The 20,042-nt window shown below is 51.7% G+C and overlaps 5 protein-coding genes across 5 annotated transcripts; 3 read left to right on the top strand and 2 right to left on the bottom strand.

Annotated features, from left to right (window-relative positions):
* Positions 1–1,217: 1,217 nt before the first annotated feature.
* On the top strand, positions 1,218–2,875 carry HRG_00657 (glycosyl transferase family 21 domain-containing protein; the record flags this gene model as incomplete). Its single annotated transcript, XM_044859128.1, has 3 exons — positions 1,218–1,306; positions 1,366–1,864; positions 1,925–2,875. The coding sequence occupies 3 exons, from the start codon at positions 1,218–1,220 to the stop codon at positions 2,873–2,875; spliced, it is 1,539 nt and encodes a 512-aa protein (XP_044725528.1).
* A 906-nt stretch (positions 2,876–3,781) lies between these two features.
* On the top strand, positions 3,782–6,472 carry HRG_00656 (OPT oligopeptide transporter protein; the record flags this gene model as incomplete). The annotated part of the gene is made up of 3 exons (XM_044859127.1): positions 3,782–4,271; positions 4,350–6,030; positions 6,100–6,472. 3 exons carry the CDS (start codon positions 3,782–3,784, stop codon positions 6,470–6,472), a joined length of 2,544 nt encoding a protein of 847 aa, XP_044725527.1.
* Positions 6,473–10,082: 3,610 nt separating this feature from the next.
* HRG_00655 (sugar transporter domain-containing protein) lies at positions 10,083–11,756 on the top strand (the record flags this gene model as incomplete). Its single annotated transcript, XM_044859126.1, has 3 exons — positions 10,083–10,645; positions 10,721–10,851; positions 10,918–11,756. The coding sequence occupies 3 exons, from the start codon at positions 10,083–10,085 to the stop codon at positions 11,754–11,756; spliced, it is 1,533 nt and encodes a 510-aa protein (XP_044725526.1).
* Positions 11,757–12,272: 516 nt separating this feature from the next.
* Positions 12,273–12,707, bottom strand: HRG_00654 (peptidase m60, enhancin and enhancin-like domain-containing protein; the record flags this gene model as incomplete). Its single annotated transcript, XM_044859125.1, has 1 exon — positions 12,273–12,707. One exon carries the CDS (start codon positions 12,705–12,707, stop codon positions 12,273–12,275), a length of 435 nt encoding a protein of 144 aa, XP_044725525.1.
* A 60-nt stretch (positions 12,708–12,767) lies between these two features.
* On the bottom strand, positions 12,768–13,841 carry HRG_00653 (peptidase m60, enhancin and enhancin-like domain-containing protein; the record flags this gene model as incomplete). The annotated part of the gene is made up of 1 exon (XM_044859124.1): positions 12,768–13,841. The coding sequence occupies one exon, from the start codon at positions 13,839–13,841 to the stop codon at positions 12,768–12,770; it is 1,074 nt and encodes a 357-aa protein (XP_044725524.1).
* Positions 13,842–20,042: the final 6,201 nt, after the last annotated feature.

The raw sequence follows: 20,042 nt of genomic DNA, 5'->3' as shown, positions 1-20,042 counted from the left end.
CGCTGGGCAGAACAGATTGAAGTCGTCGGTGCAAGAGGCCTCGAACAAATGGAGCGGAAAAGGCGTGCGCACTTACTTGTCCAAGGACCTATCGGACATGGTCCGGAGTGTACGGCAATGCTCCAGAGACGACGCAAAAGGGGCCAGCCGAGATTGTCTGCTGGCGCTGGGGCGGCGGTGATCCAAGGAAGCGAAATTTTTGCGAGGCAGAGGGGCGGAAGCGGCGGTTGGGAAAAGAAGAGCTCTTATGTAAGGCACACACACAAGCATTCGGTACTTGCAACAAAGTACCATGATCAACACCCGAAACGGTGGCTTAAGCGAGCCCCCGCCGGAGAAAATTTCGTCAGAGTGCTTGTTCGTGTTCCGTGAAGCCGTTCATCTTATCTCTCGACCTGGCAGCACTACATGTACAGTGCGCACTGGAAGTACATGATGGCTTGGTGCGGTATGGCAGAAACTTGTTCCGTCAAGCACGCTGTCTGTGGATCTGGACGGGCTGGTCGTGGTGCTTAACTTAGTAGCTGTCTGAGAACTGACGGGGCGACGAGTGAGCACCCTCACCCTCATTATTGCCGAGTACAGGCTGTTCATCACTGCTCAAGAGGTACCACCCATCCCATTCATTACTACCTTACCTACGGAGTAGTCGGACTGACTGATTGATCTGGTATTGGTCTAGGGAGGCCGAGGTACGTATACCTCGCGTCGGGCTCTGCACTTCGCCTCTTCCGCGCCTATAAATGAGCCAAGGCCGGCCTGCTGCCATGACACACAGCCCCCTAGTACTGCCAACCAGCTTTTGATGCCTGGCGCGCAAGGCGACGACGCTAAACGTCTCCCTCGGCCTCCTTTGCGAAACCTGAGACTACCGCCCAAGGCCTTTGAGCACGACGCTCTATGCTGCCGGATCCTCGGCCCGAGTCAGGCGTCACGTCTTCGGCTGCCGATTCGTCCATCCGCCCATCCGACGCTCTCAACCACAGGCCCGCCACCGATCTCTTTCCAAATTCCGTCATTATATAGCAGGCGTCCGCGCCCCTCAGACGGACGGCACATCGCTCTCTGCTCTCTGCCATCCGCCGCCCCCCCGCCGCCAGCATAAGCACCCATCACCCCCCTCGGTCCTTGTCTCATCCCATGCGGGTTGGCGTCCCTTCACGGGCGTTTCGGCTTCCCCAAACGATAGAGGCCATGCGGCCTGAAGAACGCCGGCAATGATTCCCTTGATCGAGACGGCCGCCTTCATCTGTCTGGTTTGGAGCGTCGTCATCGTCTGCGTTCAACTTGTCGGCATCAGCGCCGTGTAAGTAAATGGCGCCCACGTTACTCTTCATCTTCATACTGACTGGGTATCCTGCATAGCTTCCGCTACTTTTCGCGTCGACCAAATCCTCCCGTCTCGTCGAGGCTTGGCAAGGATGCGCCCGCCGTCACCATAATTCGCCCGGTAAAGGGCATCGAACCTCACCTCTACGACTGCATAGCCTCCACTCTCCAGCAAGACTACCCCGTCGACAAAGTCTCCCTTCGCCTGTGCATCGAGGACGAAAACGACCCCGCCTATCCCATCCTCAAGAAACTCGTCGCCGACTTTCCGGCCTTTGACATCCAGTTGCTTCTCGAATCCCGCGACCCAGCCCTCCACGGCCCCAACGCCTACCTCAACCTGGGGCCGAATCCCAAAATACGAAACATCAGCAGGGCCTATCGCGAGGCCAAGGGGGACATTATCTGGATCATCGACTGCAATGTCTGGGCCTCGAGCGGCGTCCTCGGCCGCATGGTGGACAAGTTGGCGGGCTTCGCCGACGGGCAGCGCTCGATGACGCCATACAAGTTTGTCCACCAGATGCCCTTTTTGGTCGACACCATGGACTACGTTGATCCGTGTCCCGTCACGAACCAAGCTGCGGCGTCGCAGGCCACGCAAACCACTCCTGGGGCCGAGCCGTCGGCGGCGGCGGCCGGCGGTGCGCTCACTCGAATCATTCGCAACGGCGGCGGCCGTCTCGACGAAATGTTCTTTGGCACCACGCACGTCAAGTTCTACGGTGCCATCAACGCCGTGGGGGTTGCCCCCTGTATCGTGGGCAAGAGCAACATGTTCCGCAAGTCCCATCTCGACCTGGCGACGACGCCGTCGCGAAACCCCCTCATCGAGAAGGACGACGTGCGGCCCACTGGCGTCGACTACTTTTCACACAACATCTGCGAGGATCACCTGATTGGCGACCTGCTCTGGCGCTCCAACATCGCGGGCCACCGGAATCACGGCATGGTCTGGGGCGACCTGGCGGTGCAGCCCATGGCGGGCATGTCCGTCTCGGCGTATGCCGCTCGGCGCATCAGGTGGCTGCGGGCCCGCAAGTTCACCGTGCTCGTTGCCACCTTGGTCGAGCCCGGCGTCGAGTCTCTTGTCTGCTGCGCGTACTTTTCCTTTGCTCTCACAACCTTGCCTTGGTTTCGGGCGCACCTCGGCATCCCGCAGACGTGGAGTGCCGCGGCGCTGATATGGACGATCTGCGTCATGTCCTGGATGTGCGTGGACCGCATCGTCTTTGGACTGCTGCATGCGGGGACCACCATCGAAGTCGACGAGAACACGCCGCGGTATGCTCGGGGCACGTCTCATGCGGGGGGGGTGCCTCGCAGGACGTTTGGATCGTGGCTTCTGGCTTGGCTTGGGCGCGAGCTGATGGCGCTGCCGGTCTGGGCCTGGGCGGTGCTGTTCGGGACGACGGTCAAGTGGAGGGGGAAGACGTTCCACGTACGGCTGGATACGTCGGTGGTCGAGGTCACGGGCCAGACGCCCGGCCGCAAGGGGTCGCGGACTCCGGAGCTGGAGCGGGCGAGCAAAGACAGGGTGGACTAGGAGGGCGGAGGTCGACATGTACATTTTGCTCGATATCAACTTGCTTGCTCAAGGGTTGGCCGTTGTTCCTCGGCCTCGCCGCCTGAGCCCTCGTCTCCCCGTTTATCAGCGCGGCGGCGAGGTGGTTCCGGCGCAGGCGAATGCGCTTGTCATCTCGGAGGACCCCTGTATGTATGCAGCAGCCCGCCTTACATGTCGGCATCATGGAAGCACGCGGGCTTTAACCCGGACACGAGCCCTAGCGTTGAGCTTATCACCGGGGTAGAGAGACGTTGGCATCTTGGCTCGATCGCATCAGCAGTCCGGTTGGGCAGGGCATGGCAAGCTGCCGCGTTTGGCAGCCAATACTTTGCACTCCATGCACCACCACACTCGGGCTGTCGGCACCGGCATCGTCAGTCTCCCCCCATCCCCTCCCTCTCTCACTCCCTCCCCGCCGCCTGGGGTATCACGACGGGCCGAGAGCAAAAAGGCCACATGCTAGTGCTGCTACGGCTGCTGGGCAATTCGGCTACCAGGGCTCCACGACATGGCGCGCGTCGCTCCTCGGAGGGGCCGAGCACGACCAACAAGCAGGCATCGTTGCTCTTTGGCCTCATGTGAAGCGGAATGGAGCCGATGTAACCACCTGGGCAGTTGACGATTGCCCCCCGCCCGCCAGCTGGCTAGCAAGCAGCAAACCACGGGCTGGCGCGAGGTGCATGCATGGCCTCGAACTGCAGCCTGAGACCTTGTTCTCATGACTGCACATCTTTCGTTCCCCGCATACCCGGGCTCCGGCCCCTTTTCCCGTTTCCTGTTCGCCGCCCTGGAGGAATGTTTTTTTTTGGTGCTTGAGCGCGACGATCGTGCATCTCTCCCCCGACAAGCACCTCTACTCCCCCCCGCAGTTTCGTCTTCGCCGCCATGGCTGCAGAGGATGAGGCCCCGTCGGCGGCCATGGGCAAGGCGGAGAAGGCCCCCGTCAAGGTGAGCGAGGAGCGGTATGGCGACCGGATCCCGCACGATATGCTCGAGACGCTGGCTCCGAACGGCGAGGGCGACTTCATCCTGGCCAAGATCAACGCCATGTCCGAGGAGGAGGCGCTGGCCATTGTGCAGGAGTCGCTGCAGTTCCACTCGGACGACTGGAACTTCCCGTCGGACATGCGGGAGCGGATGCGGCGGCTGCTGCTGGGGCCCAAGACGTACGGCGAGCACTACGAGCGCGACCTGCGCATCGACGCCGTCGTGATGCGGTGGTCGTCGCCGTACCCCGGGGTCCGGGCCGTGGCGAGCCCCGTCGACGACGCCGACGGCCCGACGGAGACGGCCCGGGCGTACCTGCTCGGCATCGGCTGGGCCGTCATCGGGACCTTTATGTCCACCTTTTTCAACAGCCGCTTCCCGGCCATCGGTAAGTGGGCGCTGTTCCCTCTCCCTCTCTCACTCTCACCCCTTGCTCACTGCTCGCGCCCCCCCACCCCCGGCCCAGGCCTCAACGGGTCCGTCATCCAGATCCTGCTGTTCCCATGCGCCAAGACGCTCGAGCGCGTGCTGCCCGACTGGGGCGTCAGCGTCGGCGGCACGCGCCACTCGCTCAACCCGGGCCCGTGGACGTTCAAGGAGCAGATGTTTGCCACCATCACGTACAACATCGCCATCTACACGACCAACAGCTACGGCATGATCCTGGTGCAAAAGTCGCCCGTCTACTACGGGCTCGGCTTCGTCACCTTTGGCTACCAGCTGATGCTGACGCTCTTCGTGCAGCTCATGGGCATGGGCTTCGCCGGCTACCTGCGCCGCTTCAGCGTCTACCCGGTCAAGGCGCTGTGGCCGACCATCCTGCCGACCATTGCCATGAACCGCGCGCTGACCAAGCCGGAGCGCCGCGAGAGCATCAACGGCTGGACCGCGTCGCGCTACCGCTTCTTCTTCGTCGCCGCCGGCTCCATGTTCGTCTACTACTGGCTGCCGGGCTTCCTCTTCACCGCGCTGTCGCAGTTCAACTGGATGACGTGGATCGACCCGCGCAGCCTCCCGCTGGCCATCCTGACGGGCTCCGGGCTCGGCCTCGGCCTGCTCAACCCCGTCACCACGTTTGACTGGAATGTGGCCACGTCGTCGTACGCGGCGCTGGCCCAGCCCTTCTTCAGCACCCTGACCATGTACTGCGGCAGCGTCCTCGGCGGCTTCATCATCCTCGCCATCTACTACGGCAACCAGTACAACACGGCCTACCTGCCCATCAACTCGTCGGCCGCCTACGCAAACGACGGCAAGCCCTACGTGGTGCAGCGCGTCGTCACCGCCAACCGCCTCGACCGCGCCCGCTACCAGGCCTACTCGCCGCCCTTTTACACGGCCGGCTACGTGCTCACCGTCGGGGCCAACTTTGCCTTCTACCCCGTCTACTTCCTCTACATCATGGTCAACCAGTGGCGCACCATGTCCAAGGCCTACGCCGACTTCTACCGCGGCCTGCGCCACGGCAAGGGCAACTACGAGGGCGCCATGGACGTCCACAGCCGCCTCATGGCGCGCTACCGCGAGGTGCCCGACTGGTGGTTCCTCGCCATCCTGGCCGGCGCCGTCGTCGTCTCCGTCGTCTTCGTCCGCGTCTATCCCGTCGACACGCCCGTCTGGCTCGTCTTCCTGCTGCTCGGCATCAACGCCGTCTTCGCCGTGCCGCTGTCCTTTCTCTCGGCCACGACGGGCACCAACCTCGGCCTCGGCTCGCTCGTCCAGATCATGACGGGCTACCTGCTGCCCGACAACCCCAACGCCTTCCTGTTTGCCCAGACGCTGGGCTCGTGGGCGCTGGCCGGCTACGGCGACAACTACGTCCAGGACCAGAAGATGGCCCACTACTGCAAGATTGCGCCGCGCGCCGTCTTCCGCAGCCAGATTGGCACCATCGTCATCACCTGCTTCGTCGCCGTCGCCACGCAGAACTTCATCCTCGACCACGTCGAGGGCCTGTGCACCCCCGACCAGCCCAGCCGCTTCACCTGCGCCGGCGACGGAGCGCCGCTCTACGCCAGCTCCCTCATGTGGGGGGTGCTGGGGTCGGACCGCATGTTCGGCTCGCTCTACCCGCTCTTCAAGTGGTGCTTCCTCATGGGCGCCGCCATTGCCGTCGTCTTCCTGCTCGGCCAGGGCCTGGGGCCGCGGTACCTGCCGGGCCTGAGGGAGCGGCTGCGCGGCCCGCTCGGCCCGCGGGCGTTTGCCGTCGTCGACAGAACCCTCTTTCGCCTCGTGGGCTCGCTGCTGTGGCTCAACCCGGTGCTGGTCATCCAGGGCATCCAGCACTGGGCGCCGTCGAACCTGGCGTACAAGACGCCCGGCATGCTGCTCTCCTTTGTCTTCATGTACTGGCTCCCGCGCCGGCGGCTGGCCTGGTGGACAAAGTACAACTACACCCTCTCGGCCGCCTTGACGGCCGGCCTGGCCGTCAGCGCCCTCGTCATGTTCTTCGCCGTCGGCTACCACCCGGTCCGGCTGGACTGGTGGGGGAACCGGGTAAGCACCGCCGGGGTTGACGGATCTGCCGTCGGCCTCTACCCAATCCCTGAGCGAGGGTACTTTGGCCCAGAAAGGGGCACATTTCCGTAGGAAGAGGCTCGGTCCGAATGGGGGGGTAGCAGATGTGTTTGTCTTGGCGTCTCGGTTCCAGACTCTTGGGGGGGCCCGACGGGAATATTCTGCCTCGGCCTGCTTGCCCCTTTTGTGCCCAGGAACTCGGGGTCATGAGGCCGAGCATGCCATGGATTTTGCCTGCCTCTTCCCGGGCAAGGGTTCTGCCGCGTACAAGTGGAAAAGCCCGAGTGCCGATCAGGCGATTATATTTAGACGAGCAGAAACCGCCACTGCCCCCAGGACGGGCACCGGATAGTTACGTGAGGCCTGCCAAGAAACTTGAAATTCCTCTCGCACGAACCCCCTCTGTTGATTGTAGGAGCCAGGGCATGAGTGAACAGATGCCTCGGCTGGACTTGGGCCACGATCCGGAAAAGGTGTTCACGACTGTTTGGGGTTCGGCACAAGGCTGCTTAGCGCAGCAAGCTTAATCTTTGTTTGGGTTTTACCTCGCCCTTGCTTGTCTCGAAACCAACAAGAGACGGACAAGGGGGGGCGACAAAATAGAGGCGGATGGTGCCGCGGAATCTGGGGCCGGTGCGGGGGAGGGGCGGCGAGTGCTACGATACAAGTCCCGTCACAGGCATTGCCATATTTGACCACGGAGACGGGACAGATACACAGGGTCCAGCGTGTTTTGGGTCCGGGAGATGGGGATTTCTAAATATACCGAGGGGACGTCCCTTTTTGTTGCTCAATCTTGCATTCTGCTGGCAAGTAATCGGGGTGCCAAATAAGTGAACAGGCTCCGCGTCGACGCTCAGATGGGCGGTTTCCGATGCGTGCTGGGGGGGGATCATTGTGGTCACGCTGCGCATCGCATTTTGATGGCGGCTCTCTGCCATCTCAATAGACCCTCTCCCATTACGTTTTACTTACGTCTTGCCATCTGTCTGTGGTTCTGGACGCCCAGCGTCGGCTTGGGCGCCCAGGCGAGGGATGGGATTCCCCGCGCGCGCCGGCGGATGCAGACATGAATCGCTCACGACCCCGAATCCTCTTGGAATTGACACCATTGCGGGTCAATCTGCAATGAGACACTCTATCCTCTCTACTAGCTGCCACTGGGGCGTGGAGTTGATGAGTCGCCATGCCGCAACCCCCAACTATGCCGTCGCCCCATCCGACGTGGCGTGGAAGGCGTATTCCTGGCCGCCTCTATTATTGCATAGTTGTATCGTGTTTTCTGGTCAGGGCCTCCTTGCCGATGCCGTGGACGATACATGGGGCTCTGGCTTGAACTGGTCGTTCAACGAGCCGAGGCCAAGCCAGGGCGCCGTCAATGCATCCGGAAGTGCGCCCTTCACTCGACGCTTTTTGGGCCACAAATTACAAAGCGACGAGGGAACGCAAAACGCGTAGACCTCCGGACCTGACAGGAGTGCGCGCATCGTCGAGTGTCGGCTATCGGGGGCGCATGGGCTTGCGCCGAGGTGAAGAAGCAGGCGGCTGGAGTCTCGATACGATGGCGAGACGGTTGCTCAACCGTGCGCCCGCGCGCCTTAGTTCCCGTACGGGAGGCACGGGCCACGGTTTCTCTTGGCAGGTGGACCGATTTGTTTTGCCTTTTCCACCTCTCAGGCTCCTTTCGGTCTCTCGAGGAGAGCAACATGATCTGCTTTGGCACTGGCGAGGCACACGTTTGTTCCGCGCCGCACAGGCTTGGCTAGCGTATGTACTGTATGTAGGTGCATGGGCATGTTGCCTGGCAGCTTTATCTTTATCAGCCTGGTAAACTTTGAAAGCCTGCCGAGCCTATCATGGCACGCCTATATCTTACATGGTCCCCTGCAACAGGGTTCGAAGGGTTACATGCATGGCCGGGCAGGCAACCTCCCCCGGCAGGCCCGGAAAGTCCAGACCCAGTCCCGGGGCTGGAGTGGGTTCGACGAGGTCAGGTGCGCAGTCGGTATTATGCCCGATGGCAAGAGAGCAATACGGGTGGGTTTGTGTCGCCAACAGTCCGGTAGTCTTGTACGTAAGAGAGATGGCGTTCAAGGGTTGGAGGAGCCTCGGAGTAACTAGAAACAGGCATGCCGTCGTATGACCACGTCGGCACTCACCGGGGCATCCCCCTCAAGGATCAGGGCTCCTCACCGTGTGTGGAGTCGTGGGGTTTGGACTCTGGAGATGGTGGGTGATGACTCGCCCAGGACCGAGGAAGAAGAAACATGGACGACTGAATCGCGGGGAAGACGGGGCAAGCGGCGGAAACAAAAGGACGGAGGATTCCGCAGCGTATAGCCAAAGCGAAGGGGCGCTGTGCTGTCCGCGGGCTTCTGGTTGGATTTCACCGGGCTTGTGCTTGTGAAGCTGCTCCATGTCAGCCAGCAGCTGGGAAGACTGGCAGGACATTGCCACCTATACAGTTACATTAGGTGGTATATTACTATGCGGTACACTGCTATACAGTAGGTAGGCACATTGCTATACCGTAGATACACCGCTGTGTAGTGGGTGCACCACTATATAGTAGGTACACTACTGTACAGTGCAGTACCCCGCCTAAGTACCTAGCGGCTGCTTGGGAAACACGCCAGAAAAGGCTACTGCCTACAAGGGCTTGGATTGGATTGCCCCTGCCTAGTTGACCCCCCCTCCCCCGCGGCCCGCCCTACCGTCACCTCCCCCGCACGGCGACGAGGGAGACACGCCCCCCGGCTTGTACTATTTTTTATTTTCCCCTCCTCCCTTGCACATTCGAATGCTGATCGCGACGACAGGTTTCGACGCCCTCCTCCGACATGTTGTGTGTTCTGGAACACGGACTAGCCTGGACTGGTGCCAAGGATCTATCCGACCCTTTGAGACCCCGTCTGTTCAGCCCAGGAGACGTGGATGCTGGGGAGGGGGGCCGAGGGGGGCAGAGGGGGGGATTTGATGAGGCTGCATCGGCATCAGCATCAGCATCAGCATCAGCATCGCCATCGCCATCGCCATCGCCATGTCCTCCGCGTCAGCCGTCGCATCTGTCAAGCCGCCTGGAGTGGCCCTCCGTCGCGTGGCATTTCTGGGCGCCCGTGCTCTGGTGCCCTGGCCAAGAGCCGGCCACGGTCTCGCCGAAGCATACAGACAATCTGGTTCGTGCCACGCTACACGCACTCAACTCTCTGCCTCGTGGCCAACAGATTCTTCTCACAGACCACCATCGTCGTCCCCGAGTCCGAGCCCTCGTGTCGAAACATCAGATAGCAAAAATAGACGTCGAAAGAACAACCGGTTCCAGCCCGCGACACACGCCTCTCTCCCCCAACACCCCCCCTATGCCCTTGTTCCGCCCACGCCTCTGCCTGTAGAGATCTGGGGAAAGCTCAGGTCCCCTGTCTCGCGCCACATCCTTGTACTTGCATGCCCTGGCCGAACCCTCGACTCATCCACGTCTTATCACAATAATATATAAACATGTCTCGGGGCTCCCCTCCCTCTCCTCTTCCCCTCGCTGACCTCGTCTCCATCTTACAGCTTCTCGTCTTCCCTCCCCACAAAATCCATCATCGCCGGCTTCGCAATCCCTCCATTCCCCAGTCTCTACCGAGGAAGAGGTTGCGGTCGAGGCCCCCGACCGTTGCGACTACCCCTCGCAGCCATGCCGTCGACGACGCAACACGAGCCCGCCGATGACTTGGCCAAGGGCGTCCTCGCCACCGCCAAGCAGTCCTGGCGCGACCTCTTCGTCTGGAAGCAGCGCGTCGCCCTCTCCAACGAGTATGGCGAGACGCGCTGCGAGTGGCACCGCCCCGACCCTATCCAGAACCCCTTTAGCCTCTTCGCACAGCTCTCCGCAAGGGACTGGCTCTTCTTTGTCGTCGGCTTCTGCGCCTGGACCGCAGACGCCTTTGACTTTCACGCCCTCTCCATCCAGACCGTCAAGCTCGCCGGCTACTATCAGCGCAGCAAGGCCGACATCACCGCCGCCATCACCCTGACTCTGCTGCTGCGCTCCATCGGCGCCGCTGCCTTCGGCCTTGCTGGCGACAAATGGGGCCGCAAGTGGCCCATGGTCTTCAACATGATTATCCTCGGCGTCCTGCAGATTGCCACCATCTACAGCGCCACCTTCTCCCAGTTCCTCGCTGTCCGCAGTCTCTTTGGCCTCTTCATGGGAGGCGTCTACGGCAACGCCATTGCCATGGCCCTCGAGCAATGCCCGTGCGTGCCTTGCCCCCTGCCCCTTGATCATCCTCACCCATGACCCTCTGCTAACCCGCGCTTTCTGCCACGTAGATCCAACGCCCGTGGCTTGATGTCGGGCATTCTGCAGCAGGGCTACTCCTTTGGCTATGTCCTTGCTGCCTGTGCCAACCTGGGCGTCGGCGGCGGACTGGACAGTTGGAAGACGGTCTTTTGGATCGCCGGTGCGTTTTGCCTCCCCCTGTACCCTCCACTCTTAGTCGTCGACGACTGACTCGGTGTGCCTGCAGCCGGTATATCCATTGCCATCGGTCTCATCCGAATCTTGTTTCCAGAGTCGCAGCAGTTCCTCGAAGCCAAGAAGCAGGGCACCAAGAAGTCGTCTCCCGGCGCTTTCTGGCGTGACACGCGCAAGATGCTGAAGCAGGAGTGGAAGATGTGCATCTACTGCATCATCCTCATGACGTGGTTCAACTACTACTCGCACACGTCGCAGGACTCGTACACGACCTTTATGTTGACGCAAAAGGAGCTCAGCAACGCCGGTGCGTCGCGAGCATCGATCCTGATGAAGGTGGGCGCCTGCGTCGGCGGCACCATCATCGGCTACTTGAGCCAGTTCTTTGGCCGCAGGCGGGCCATCATCTTCTCGGCCCTCATGTCCAGCTTCATGATCCCGGCCTGGATCCTGCCCGAGGGCGAGCGCGCCCTCAGCGCCACCGGTTTCTTCATGCAGTTCTTCGTGCAGGGCGCCTGGGGCGTCATCCCCATCCACCTCAACGAGCTCTCGCCCGTGGCCTTTCGCTCCACCTTTCCAGGCGTCACGTACCAGCTGGGCAACATGATCTCGTCCCCGTCGGCGCAAATTGTCAATGTCATCTCGGAACAGACGTTTGTCCGTCTGCCCAACGGCGACCAGGTCGAGGCCTACGGGCCCGTCATGGGCATTGCCACGGCCATCATTGCCGTCGGCATCATCGTGACGGTCGTGTTTGGGCCTGAGAGGCGCGGCAGGGTCTTTGAGAACAGGATTGCCGGCATGGACACGGAGACTGCGACGGAAAAGTCGATGGAAGACGAGCCGCACGACGAGGAGAAGGCGCGGGTCGAGGTGGCGGAGAAGAAATGAGCATTCGTCAAGCAGGGCTGTTCTAATAGGCGAAGCAAGCGGAGCCGGGCAGGCTGGTCAATGCGAAGCCATCTAGGGAGAGGTCGATGTGGGCGTGGCAGGGGAGAGGCTCCATGCACTTTATACCCAAGAGCCGAGCCATGTTTATAAATTTGACACGATATATGTGACGCCACCGAGACTTGCGCCGCAGGTCTCCTCGAGCTGGTTCTCGACCATGTGCGCTGGACATTGGTGATGGTACGTTTATTGTCAGGTAATCGGCGATGGCAGAAGCACCGGCTCTGGCAGGGACCGGACAACGCATGTGGGCATTGCGGCTTCACCGCAAGCGTTGCTGCTAGTGACTTGTTCTTGGGGGTTTCTAGCTTGGCCCCGTCGATATTCTGATACATTGGTTCGTTTACCATTCTCTATCAACGACAACCCCCGACTTCATGACAACCCATGTACCAGCCTCCCGACTGAGTCCCCCAAGGGTCATCACGCCACTCTGCTCCGTCCACCACGGTGCCGTTACTGGCCTCCGTACACGGGCGTTGCGGCATAGACCTCGGGCTGCTTGTGCATTTCGGCAACGGTGCGCTGTTCGGGCTTGAGTCCCCAGGTGACAAAGTACGGGGTCAGGTCCTTTTGTGCGATTTCCGCCGCCTGCGTCATAAAGTAATGTTTCTTGTCGGCGTCGGTCAGGAAGGTCTCGTTCGTTTTGCGGGCGTTTCGGTGAAGTTGAGCGTAGAAATGGTTGCCAAACACGACGCGGAGCTGCTTGAGCATGACAAGCTTGGTAAAATTGTCTTGCTCGTCATAGTCTTTGTTGCTGGCGGCTTGGGCGAGATATGCCTTGGCCTGGTTCCATTCCTGGACCGTCGCGTGCTCCGTCTGCGGGTCAGAGACGAGCCTGTGGAGATGATTGGCTGCCAAAGTGTAGATGTTGACGGTAACCTCCAGCATGGCTCCCCAGCTCCACGTCGACTCCTGTTGCCGAAAGTGGCCCAGCTCGTGCCACATCTTCTAAGACCTATGAAGCGTGCGTTGGGCCCAGATATCGCTGGTCGTGTTGCCTCCAATGGCAACACGATAATTGGCCGCGTTCGCAAACTCCTGCTTGTTCCCCTGCACAACCATGATTCGCAAGGGGCTGGGTCTATCCCGCGGGTCCGGCGCGATGGCGTCCAGGCCGCTGATGTCGTCTTGGACAGCCATGATATACGTGTACGATTCCAAGAGCTGCACTTGATCCCGTCCTTCCTCGGCGAATTTCAAGGCCTCCGCCGCCAGCCCGGTGAGGATGACGCGCTCGCCGGCGTGCTCCGCGAATGGGACCTTTGTCACTCGCAGCATGTCCAGCCACTCGGCTTCGGTCGTCACCCCGGGCCGGTAGAAGGGAAACGGGACGGCCGCGGGTCCGTCGCCGAAAGTGACGGTTACGGGAGGCGGTACCTGTTCCCGTTCATTGGGCTTGTAGACGTAGCGAATGTAGAGAATGCCGCCTCGGGCAAACTTCAGTGTCTGACGGCCGTCTCTCAACCACGGCGCCGGGAGTAGCCTAGCAGACTTGTCTGTGTTCGGATCATTGGGGTCGATCAAAGACAGCGTGCCGAGCAGGATCTCGAATATCGACTCATTGCCGCCCAGCCCAGAGACTTCGATTGTGATGGGCTCGAGCGGGTTCAAGTAGAAGCCCGTTGGCTGAAAGTCGGCCCAATACCGGGACACCTTGAGCCGCTCTTTCTCGCTATGGGCACTCGGTAGGGCCGAGACAGTCATGATGCGCGGCTGGGCAAACTTGGACAGATCATCCTGCAACAGAGGCTGAGGCTTCGGACCCAGGCTCTTGCCGCTTGTATTCACTTGAGAATAGTGTTCAGTCCAAGCCGTATGGCCGGTGACGTTCCGAAACTCATTAGAGCCCGAATTGCGATCCGAAGGCCGCCCGGTGTCGTCCGAGAATACTTCGGAGTCCCGAGTACTATCTAGGATCAGCTTGGTGCCGTCCGAAAACTCATTTGAGCCCGAATTGCGATCCGAATACTGGGGAAGCGCCGCGGCCAGTGGCAGCGCGAAGGTGAACCACGCGGGACGCATGTCGCTTGTAAGTGGTGTTGATTGTTCTAAGAGAAGGGAGTGATGCGAGCGGACCAAGTCTGCTGAACGATAACAGTAAACAGACTAAGGGGAGAACAAAGGCGGATGATTCCAAGGAGAATGTCGGTTCAGGGTCTTGTCCACAGTGTTGTGCCGCAGCGGAAACAACTCGAAAGGAACGGACAGAGGGTTTTATAGATTTCAGATGACTTGAAGTACGGACTCGAGAAGCAAACGCTTGGTCGCAACCCGCCGACAGGATGCTCTTGGAAACATATGAGGCATTTCCATAGGCCCGTCTCAAGGCTTAGCCTCGATGGCACTCAACACCGTCGAGTCCTTGCGAGTAACATCAAAACTCGAAATGCCGGTGGCCGGTTTGCGGGTTAGCCGGCTGCATTGAAGCTGCCGCGTTGGCACATACAGACAAGCCCCAGCAGCCATACAGGAGAGGAGATTGAATGTAACGATGCGGGATGCGCCCGCTAAATTCGAAACGTCTCCAACTTAGCATTTATATCAGCAGAGGCTCTAGGTATTTATCTTAACTTAATAATGCGAGTGGCTAGAGGATATAGGGTTTTTTTTTATATTATTACTCGCATACAGCCTCTAGGGCTATAGCGAGGCTAATAGGGGCCTAGGCCCCTATTAGTAGTCCTAGCTAGCTATAGAGCCCGGGGGCTTATAACTAATTAAGGAAAGGGTGGCTATAAAGGTAAAGATAAAGGAAAGGTTAGTCTAGTTCCTCTTACGCGGTATTATCCCCCCTTAATAGCCCTAGGGCCCCTAGGTTACTTCTTCTTAAGCTACTTAGCTATTCCTATCTTTATTTTAGCTAAGAAAGTTAAAAGGGCTTCCTTTTTATTATAAGGTAAGTAAAAGGATATACTATAAGTGCCCTTTATTATATTATAATAATAAGCTATATAGGATCTAACTATATACTATACTTAGTACTACTAAATATATATTTATATATATAGCCTACCTTACCTTATAACGCTATTAGCTAAGGTCTAGGCTAATACTTAGACCTATATTAAAGGTAAATACCCCTATATAAGGTCCCCGCCCTTCTTTTTATAGGCGGTCTCTTATAACGTTAATCTTATACCTTAGCGCGCGGCTAAGAGATAAATAACCTATTAGCGCGCCCTTATTACTCTTTCCTCTTAACTATATTATTATTAATAGTAGTAGTAGTAATAGCTATAACTAAAACTATAAGTCTCTTAGCGCCTAGCTATATACTACCGCCTATATATAAGCTAACCTACACCCTTATTAGTTATTTAAATAATTTAATATATCCTCCCCTACCTTATCCTACTTCTCTACTAAGATCGATGCCTTTATCGACCGCGCCCTTACCTCGCCCGCTACCCTACCTATTACCCCCGCCGCCCTAGCCGCGCCCGCCGCCGCCCCGCGCTACCCGCTACCTAGCTTCTCGGCTATTAACTTTGCTACCCGCGCCGCCGCCGCCCTTACTACGCTCTCTGCTACTAGCCGCCGCGATAATAACGACGACGACGACGATAATAATAAGCGTAGGTCCTCGCTGCCCTCCTCTATAAGCCCCTTTGCTTTTATTCTCCTAAGCGTTACTAACCCTTATATTAATATAAGAGTACTATAGCCTAAGGCGCTACCTATAAATCCCCTTATATATAGCGTGCCTTATAGTCCCTCCTTTATATTAACTAGGCTAGCCGCCCTTAAAGTAGCTACTTTTTATATACCTAGGCTAGCTATACTTATAAGGTTATACTGCCTATCCTTGCCTATACTACCGCGGCTTAGAGCGCCGCGGAGCTAAGTAAGAACTAAAATAAAGCTAAGCGCGCTTTAACCGCTACCGCCGCTACCTACCGTAACTTATAGTTCCTTAAGCGCGCTGCCTTTATACCTAAGTATATAAGCTCCCTTTCTTATACTTTCTATAGCGCTAACTCTCTTTCTCTTAGGGGCACTATTACCGCTACCTTAGCTGCCCTTGCTACCTCTACCGCCGCCGCCGCCTTTACTAGTACTACCGCTGCCGCCGTTGCTACTTAGCTAGGTAGCTTAAAGGGCCGGATCTATGCTTTTAAGGCTAGGGCCGCGCCCTATATTAAGGAGGAGGTTAAAGAAGAGGATAAGGAGGAAGATAAAGATAACTATTTAATAGTTAAGACCTTATTAAAAAAGAAGGCTTACTAAGCTTAGTTTATACGCCCTTAAGTATACTTATAAAGGCTAATATAATTTCTTTATACTATTATTAACCTAAGTATACCTTACTTACTATTTATAGTTATAGTATTTATAATATATACTTATAGCTTATATTAATATAGTAACTACTATAGTCTTAGTACCTTACTAGTTACTTAAGGGTAGGGTATAGTTTCTTTTATACTTTAAGGTACTAGCTACTTTACTATTAAAGGGGTAGCTTTTCTTACTAAGTAGTTTTTTTATTAGCTTATAAAATGCTATAAACCTATTTAAAGCTACCGCGCCGTTAAACTTAAAAGCTAGCTTTTATATTAAGTCTTAGTAGCTATACTATTTAATAAGGGCTTTATACTTCTTACTATAGCCTATATTCTTTTAATAAGCTACTTATACCTTCTTTACTAAGAACTCCTTCTTTCTTTTAATAAGGATAGCGGCTAGTTAAGGGTCTACTATCTCTTAGCTTAGTAAAGGGTTTATAGTAGCGTAATAAAAAACGTTAATATTAATTATACTATAGATATTAAAGGGTAGCCTTTTTAGCTTTATAGTCTATAAACTTAGTACCCTCTTTACTATATACTTAGTATATAGCTAGTTAAGCTTATTCTTTAGCTTTATTAACTAATAGTTATAAAGGTTTAGCTAAACCTTATCCCTTACTATAAACCTATTTATAAGATCTTATAACTTATTAGCTTACCGCTCTTAGTCCTAAGTAATAAACGCTATTAAAGATTAATAGAACTTTATAACTTACTATAGCTTTTATATAAAGGTAAACGCCCTACTTTTTAAGGAGCTAGTAAAGTAGCGCTCTATACTTATATTTTATTACGACTACGGTTAGCGGGCTATAGGAGAGCTAGCTAAGTTTACGTAATAAGGCGGCTCGGAATAATAGTCGGGACGAGAAGTTACTTAAGCTTAGCTTACCTAGAGCATACGTAAGCTAAGTAAGCTTTATATAGATAGATTACTACTTAGGAGTATAGCTTACGAGTAAGCTATAGTAAGCTATAAAGGGGATTATAGCTAGGACCGTAATCTAAGGATAGTCTCTATAAGTATATATAGCTACCTACTTTTACTCCTTTAGATAAATAGCTCTCTAGCTTTTAATATAGATCTTTATTATAATTCTATCTTTAATTCTAATTACTTAGTTATAGTCTACGGTCTATAACCTCTAACTTATTACTAACGTAATATATATATTATTACTTAGACCACGCCCTATTATATCTACTAATATAAACCCCTTAATAGGTTTATCCCTTAAAAATAATACTAGTTATTATACGTTAAAAGCTCTTATTTAGTATAATACTACGTTACTCTAAGTAATATTATAACTATTACTATACCTATATAGTAAGCTAGATTAACTAACTCTAAAGCTACTATATTGCCTTAGGATATAACACGTAAGATTATTACCCTTTAATATAAGGTATAGTTACTTAGGAATAAAGGAGGTAATAGATAAGTTAGGGACCTTAAAGAAGTAGTTAAACTAAAATAGCTAGGACTATTCGATAGTACTTATAGTACGCTTTAAGACTTTCTTACTTAACTTAAGGCTTACTACTAGTTTTACCTTACTAAACTCTTAGACCTAGTTAAAAAAGTACTTTATATAGGAAATTATTTATCTAGAATAGTATTTACTTAGTTTAGACCTATTATAAGGGATTTTCTCGATAACTAACTAGCGCGATAAGATAATAAGATAAATAAAGTCTTTATTAGTTTCTAAGGATTTAAAGAAGCTATTATATAGGTATTTAGAATAACTAATAAGGAATAAAAAGCTAAATAAAAACTTTAAGAACTTTAATAAAGGATCTTAATATTAGATTATACTATAAAGTTCTATTAAGTTACCTTAAAGCTTAATTAAAACGACGAACCTCTTATATTACGATTCTATAATAGGCTTAAAGAAGAAGTTAAGGACGAGCTTTATAAGGAAAATTAACTTAATAACCTCTTAAACTATATTACTATAATAGTATAAATTAACGATAAATAGTATATATAACGCTAAGAAAAGAAATAAGGAAGAGAAAACTAAAACCCTTTTTATAGGAATAACTTTAACTAATACGCTAACTATAAAAAAAAGCATAAAACTCTTATTACCTACGCCTATATAACTAACCTAGGTAAGATAGATCTAAATATAATATAGAAAAGTAAAGGAAAGTATTTTAACTATAGGAAACTTAGATATTACTTTAAAGAATATAGATAACCTTATAAGGAGAAGAAAACCTACTAGGTACTAGCCTTAGAAGGTAAGAAATACTTAAACGCTACTAATAGATAGGAACTAAAGTATAAACTCCTTAATTAAACTATATACTATAATAATAAATATATAGTATATTTAAGTAATAAGAATAGTACTAGATAGTTCTTAAAGCTATTAAAGGAAACCCTTATAATAATATAATAAAGGGATCTTAAAATATAAAAATAAGTTAAATTTATAAAACTAAAATACCCTTATCTTAAAGGAATCTCTTAAGACTAGATTAGGAAGAACGGTAAATAATTCTAAAAAGATATATAAAATAAAAATCGATAATAATAATAAGTAGTTTATAAATAATATAATAAAGAAGATATAAATATAGCTCTTATACTTACGAAACTTAGATAATAACTTAAAAAGGAATAATAAAGTATCGATAATATAAGCTTTAAAGAATAAGAAATACTTAGAGAAATAAAAGATAAGACCGAACTTAAACTATTACCCTTACTACTAAGGGAAAATACTTTAATTAAAGAATATACTTTATACTTTAAAGAATTTAAAGAAATACTTAAAATTAAAACTTAATAAATACCTTAAATTCTTATAGAAAACTAATAAGCTATATTAATTCGGTATTAACCGGTACTATATAAAGGTAACTACGCTATAGCTATCGCTATAGTTAATATCTTTATAGCTCTATAATAAGAATAGTAACTATAAGGAGAATTTAAAGATAACTTATAAATACTACTTACTTATAAGTACTATAAGTATATTTTATAGATATTATATATTTACTTAGATTATATAATATACTTCTAAATAAAGGTATAATATAATACCTTCTTAGTTAGGTTTAAAGGATAAGTACTTTTAAAACCCTACTTAAGTATAAAACTAAACTACTAGAAAATCGATTAATACTACCTAAATAACTAAGTTATATTATTAGAACTTAATTATAGCACGCTACTTAAATACCGCGATAATTATAGTTTATTAATAAGATATCTTTTAAAGATATATAAAATCTATAAATATATTAAAATAAAGGAATAGTATAATACTACTTACTTTAAAGTATTTAAACCCTTAATCTTCTAAAGACTTATATAATAAGTTAAATATAATAAAGAAGATTATAATAAATATATATACTTAAACTATAGAGTTTATAAATATAAAAAAGTATAAGTATAGTATAAACGATATAATAGTATACTAAAAGATTATTAATAATATATATAAAGGCTATAAGCTATATTTAACTAAGGAAGAATCGATATAGAAATACTATATATAAAATAGAAAGATATAAAACGAAAACTTAACCTTTAGTATAAAAACGAATAAAATTATAAAGTATAGTATATAATTAACTATAAAGTAGTATAATATAAATAATATAGTATTAAGAAATAAGAAATCTTTAATTAGCTATATAAAATTAGTCTCTTAAGCCCTAATATAATACTATACGATAAAAATATAAAGAAATAATATTAATAATAAATTAAAGAAGAATACCTAAATAAAATAAATAAGGACTAAGTAAAAAATAAGGTATACTATCTATAAAAGGGCTATAGACTAGTATAATATAATAAGATCTAAGGACCTTATATATAGTAATAGTAAGCTATAATAACTAAATAGTATTAGATATTTAAATCGTAGGATATTATATATATATACTTTTAAATTATAGC

The sequence above is a fragment of the Hirsutella rhossiliensis genome (genome assembly GCF_020360975.1).
Source record: "Hirsutella rhossiliensis strain HR02 chromosome Unknown scaffold00001, whole genome shotgun sequence".
NCBI lineage: Eukaryota > Fungi > Ascomycota > Sordariomycetes > Hypocreales > Ophiocordycipitaceae > Hirsutella > Hirsutella rhossiliensis.
This window is presented reverse-complemented; position numbering and strand designations above follow the sequence as displayed.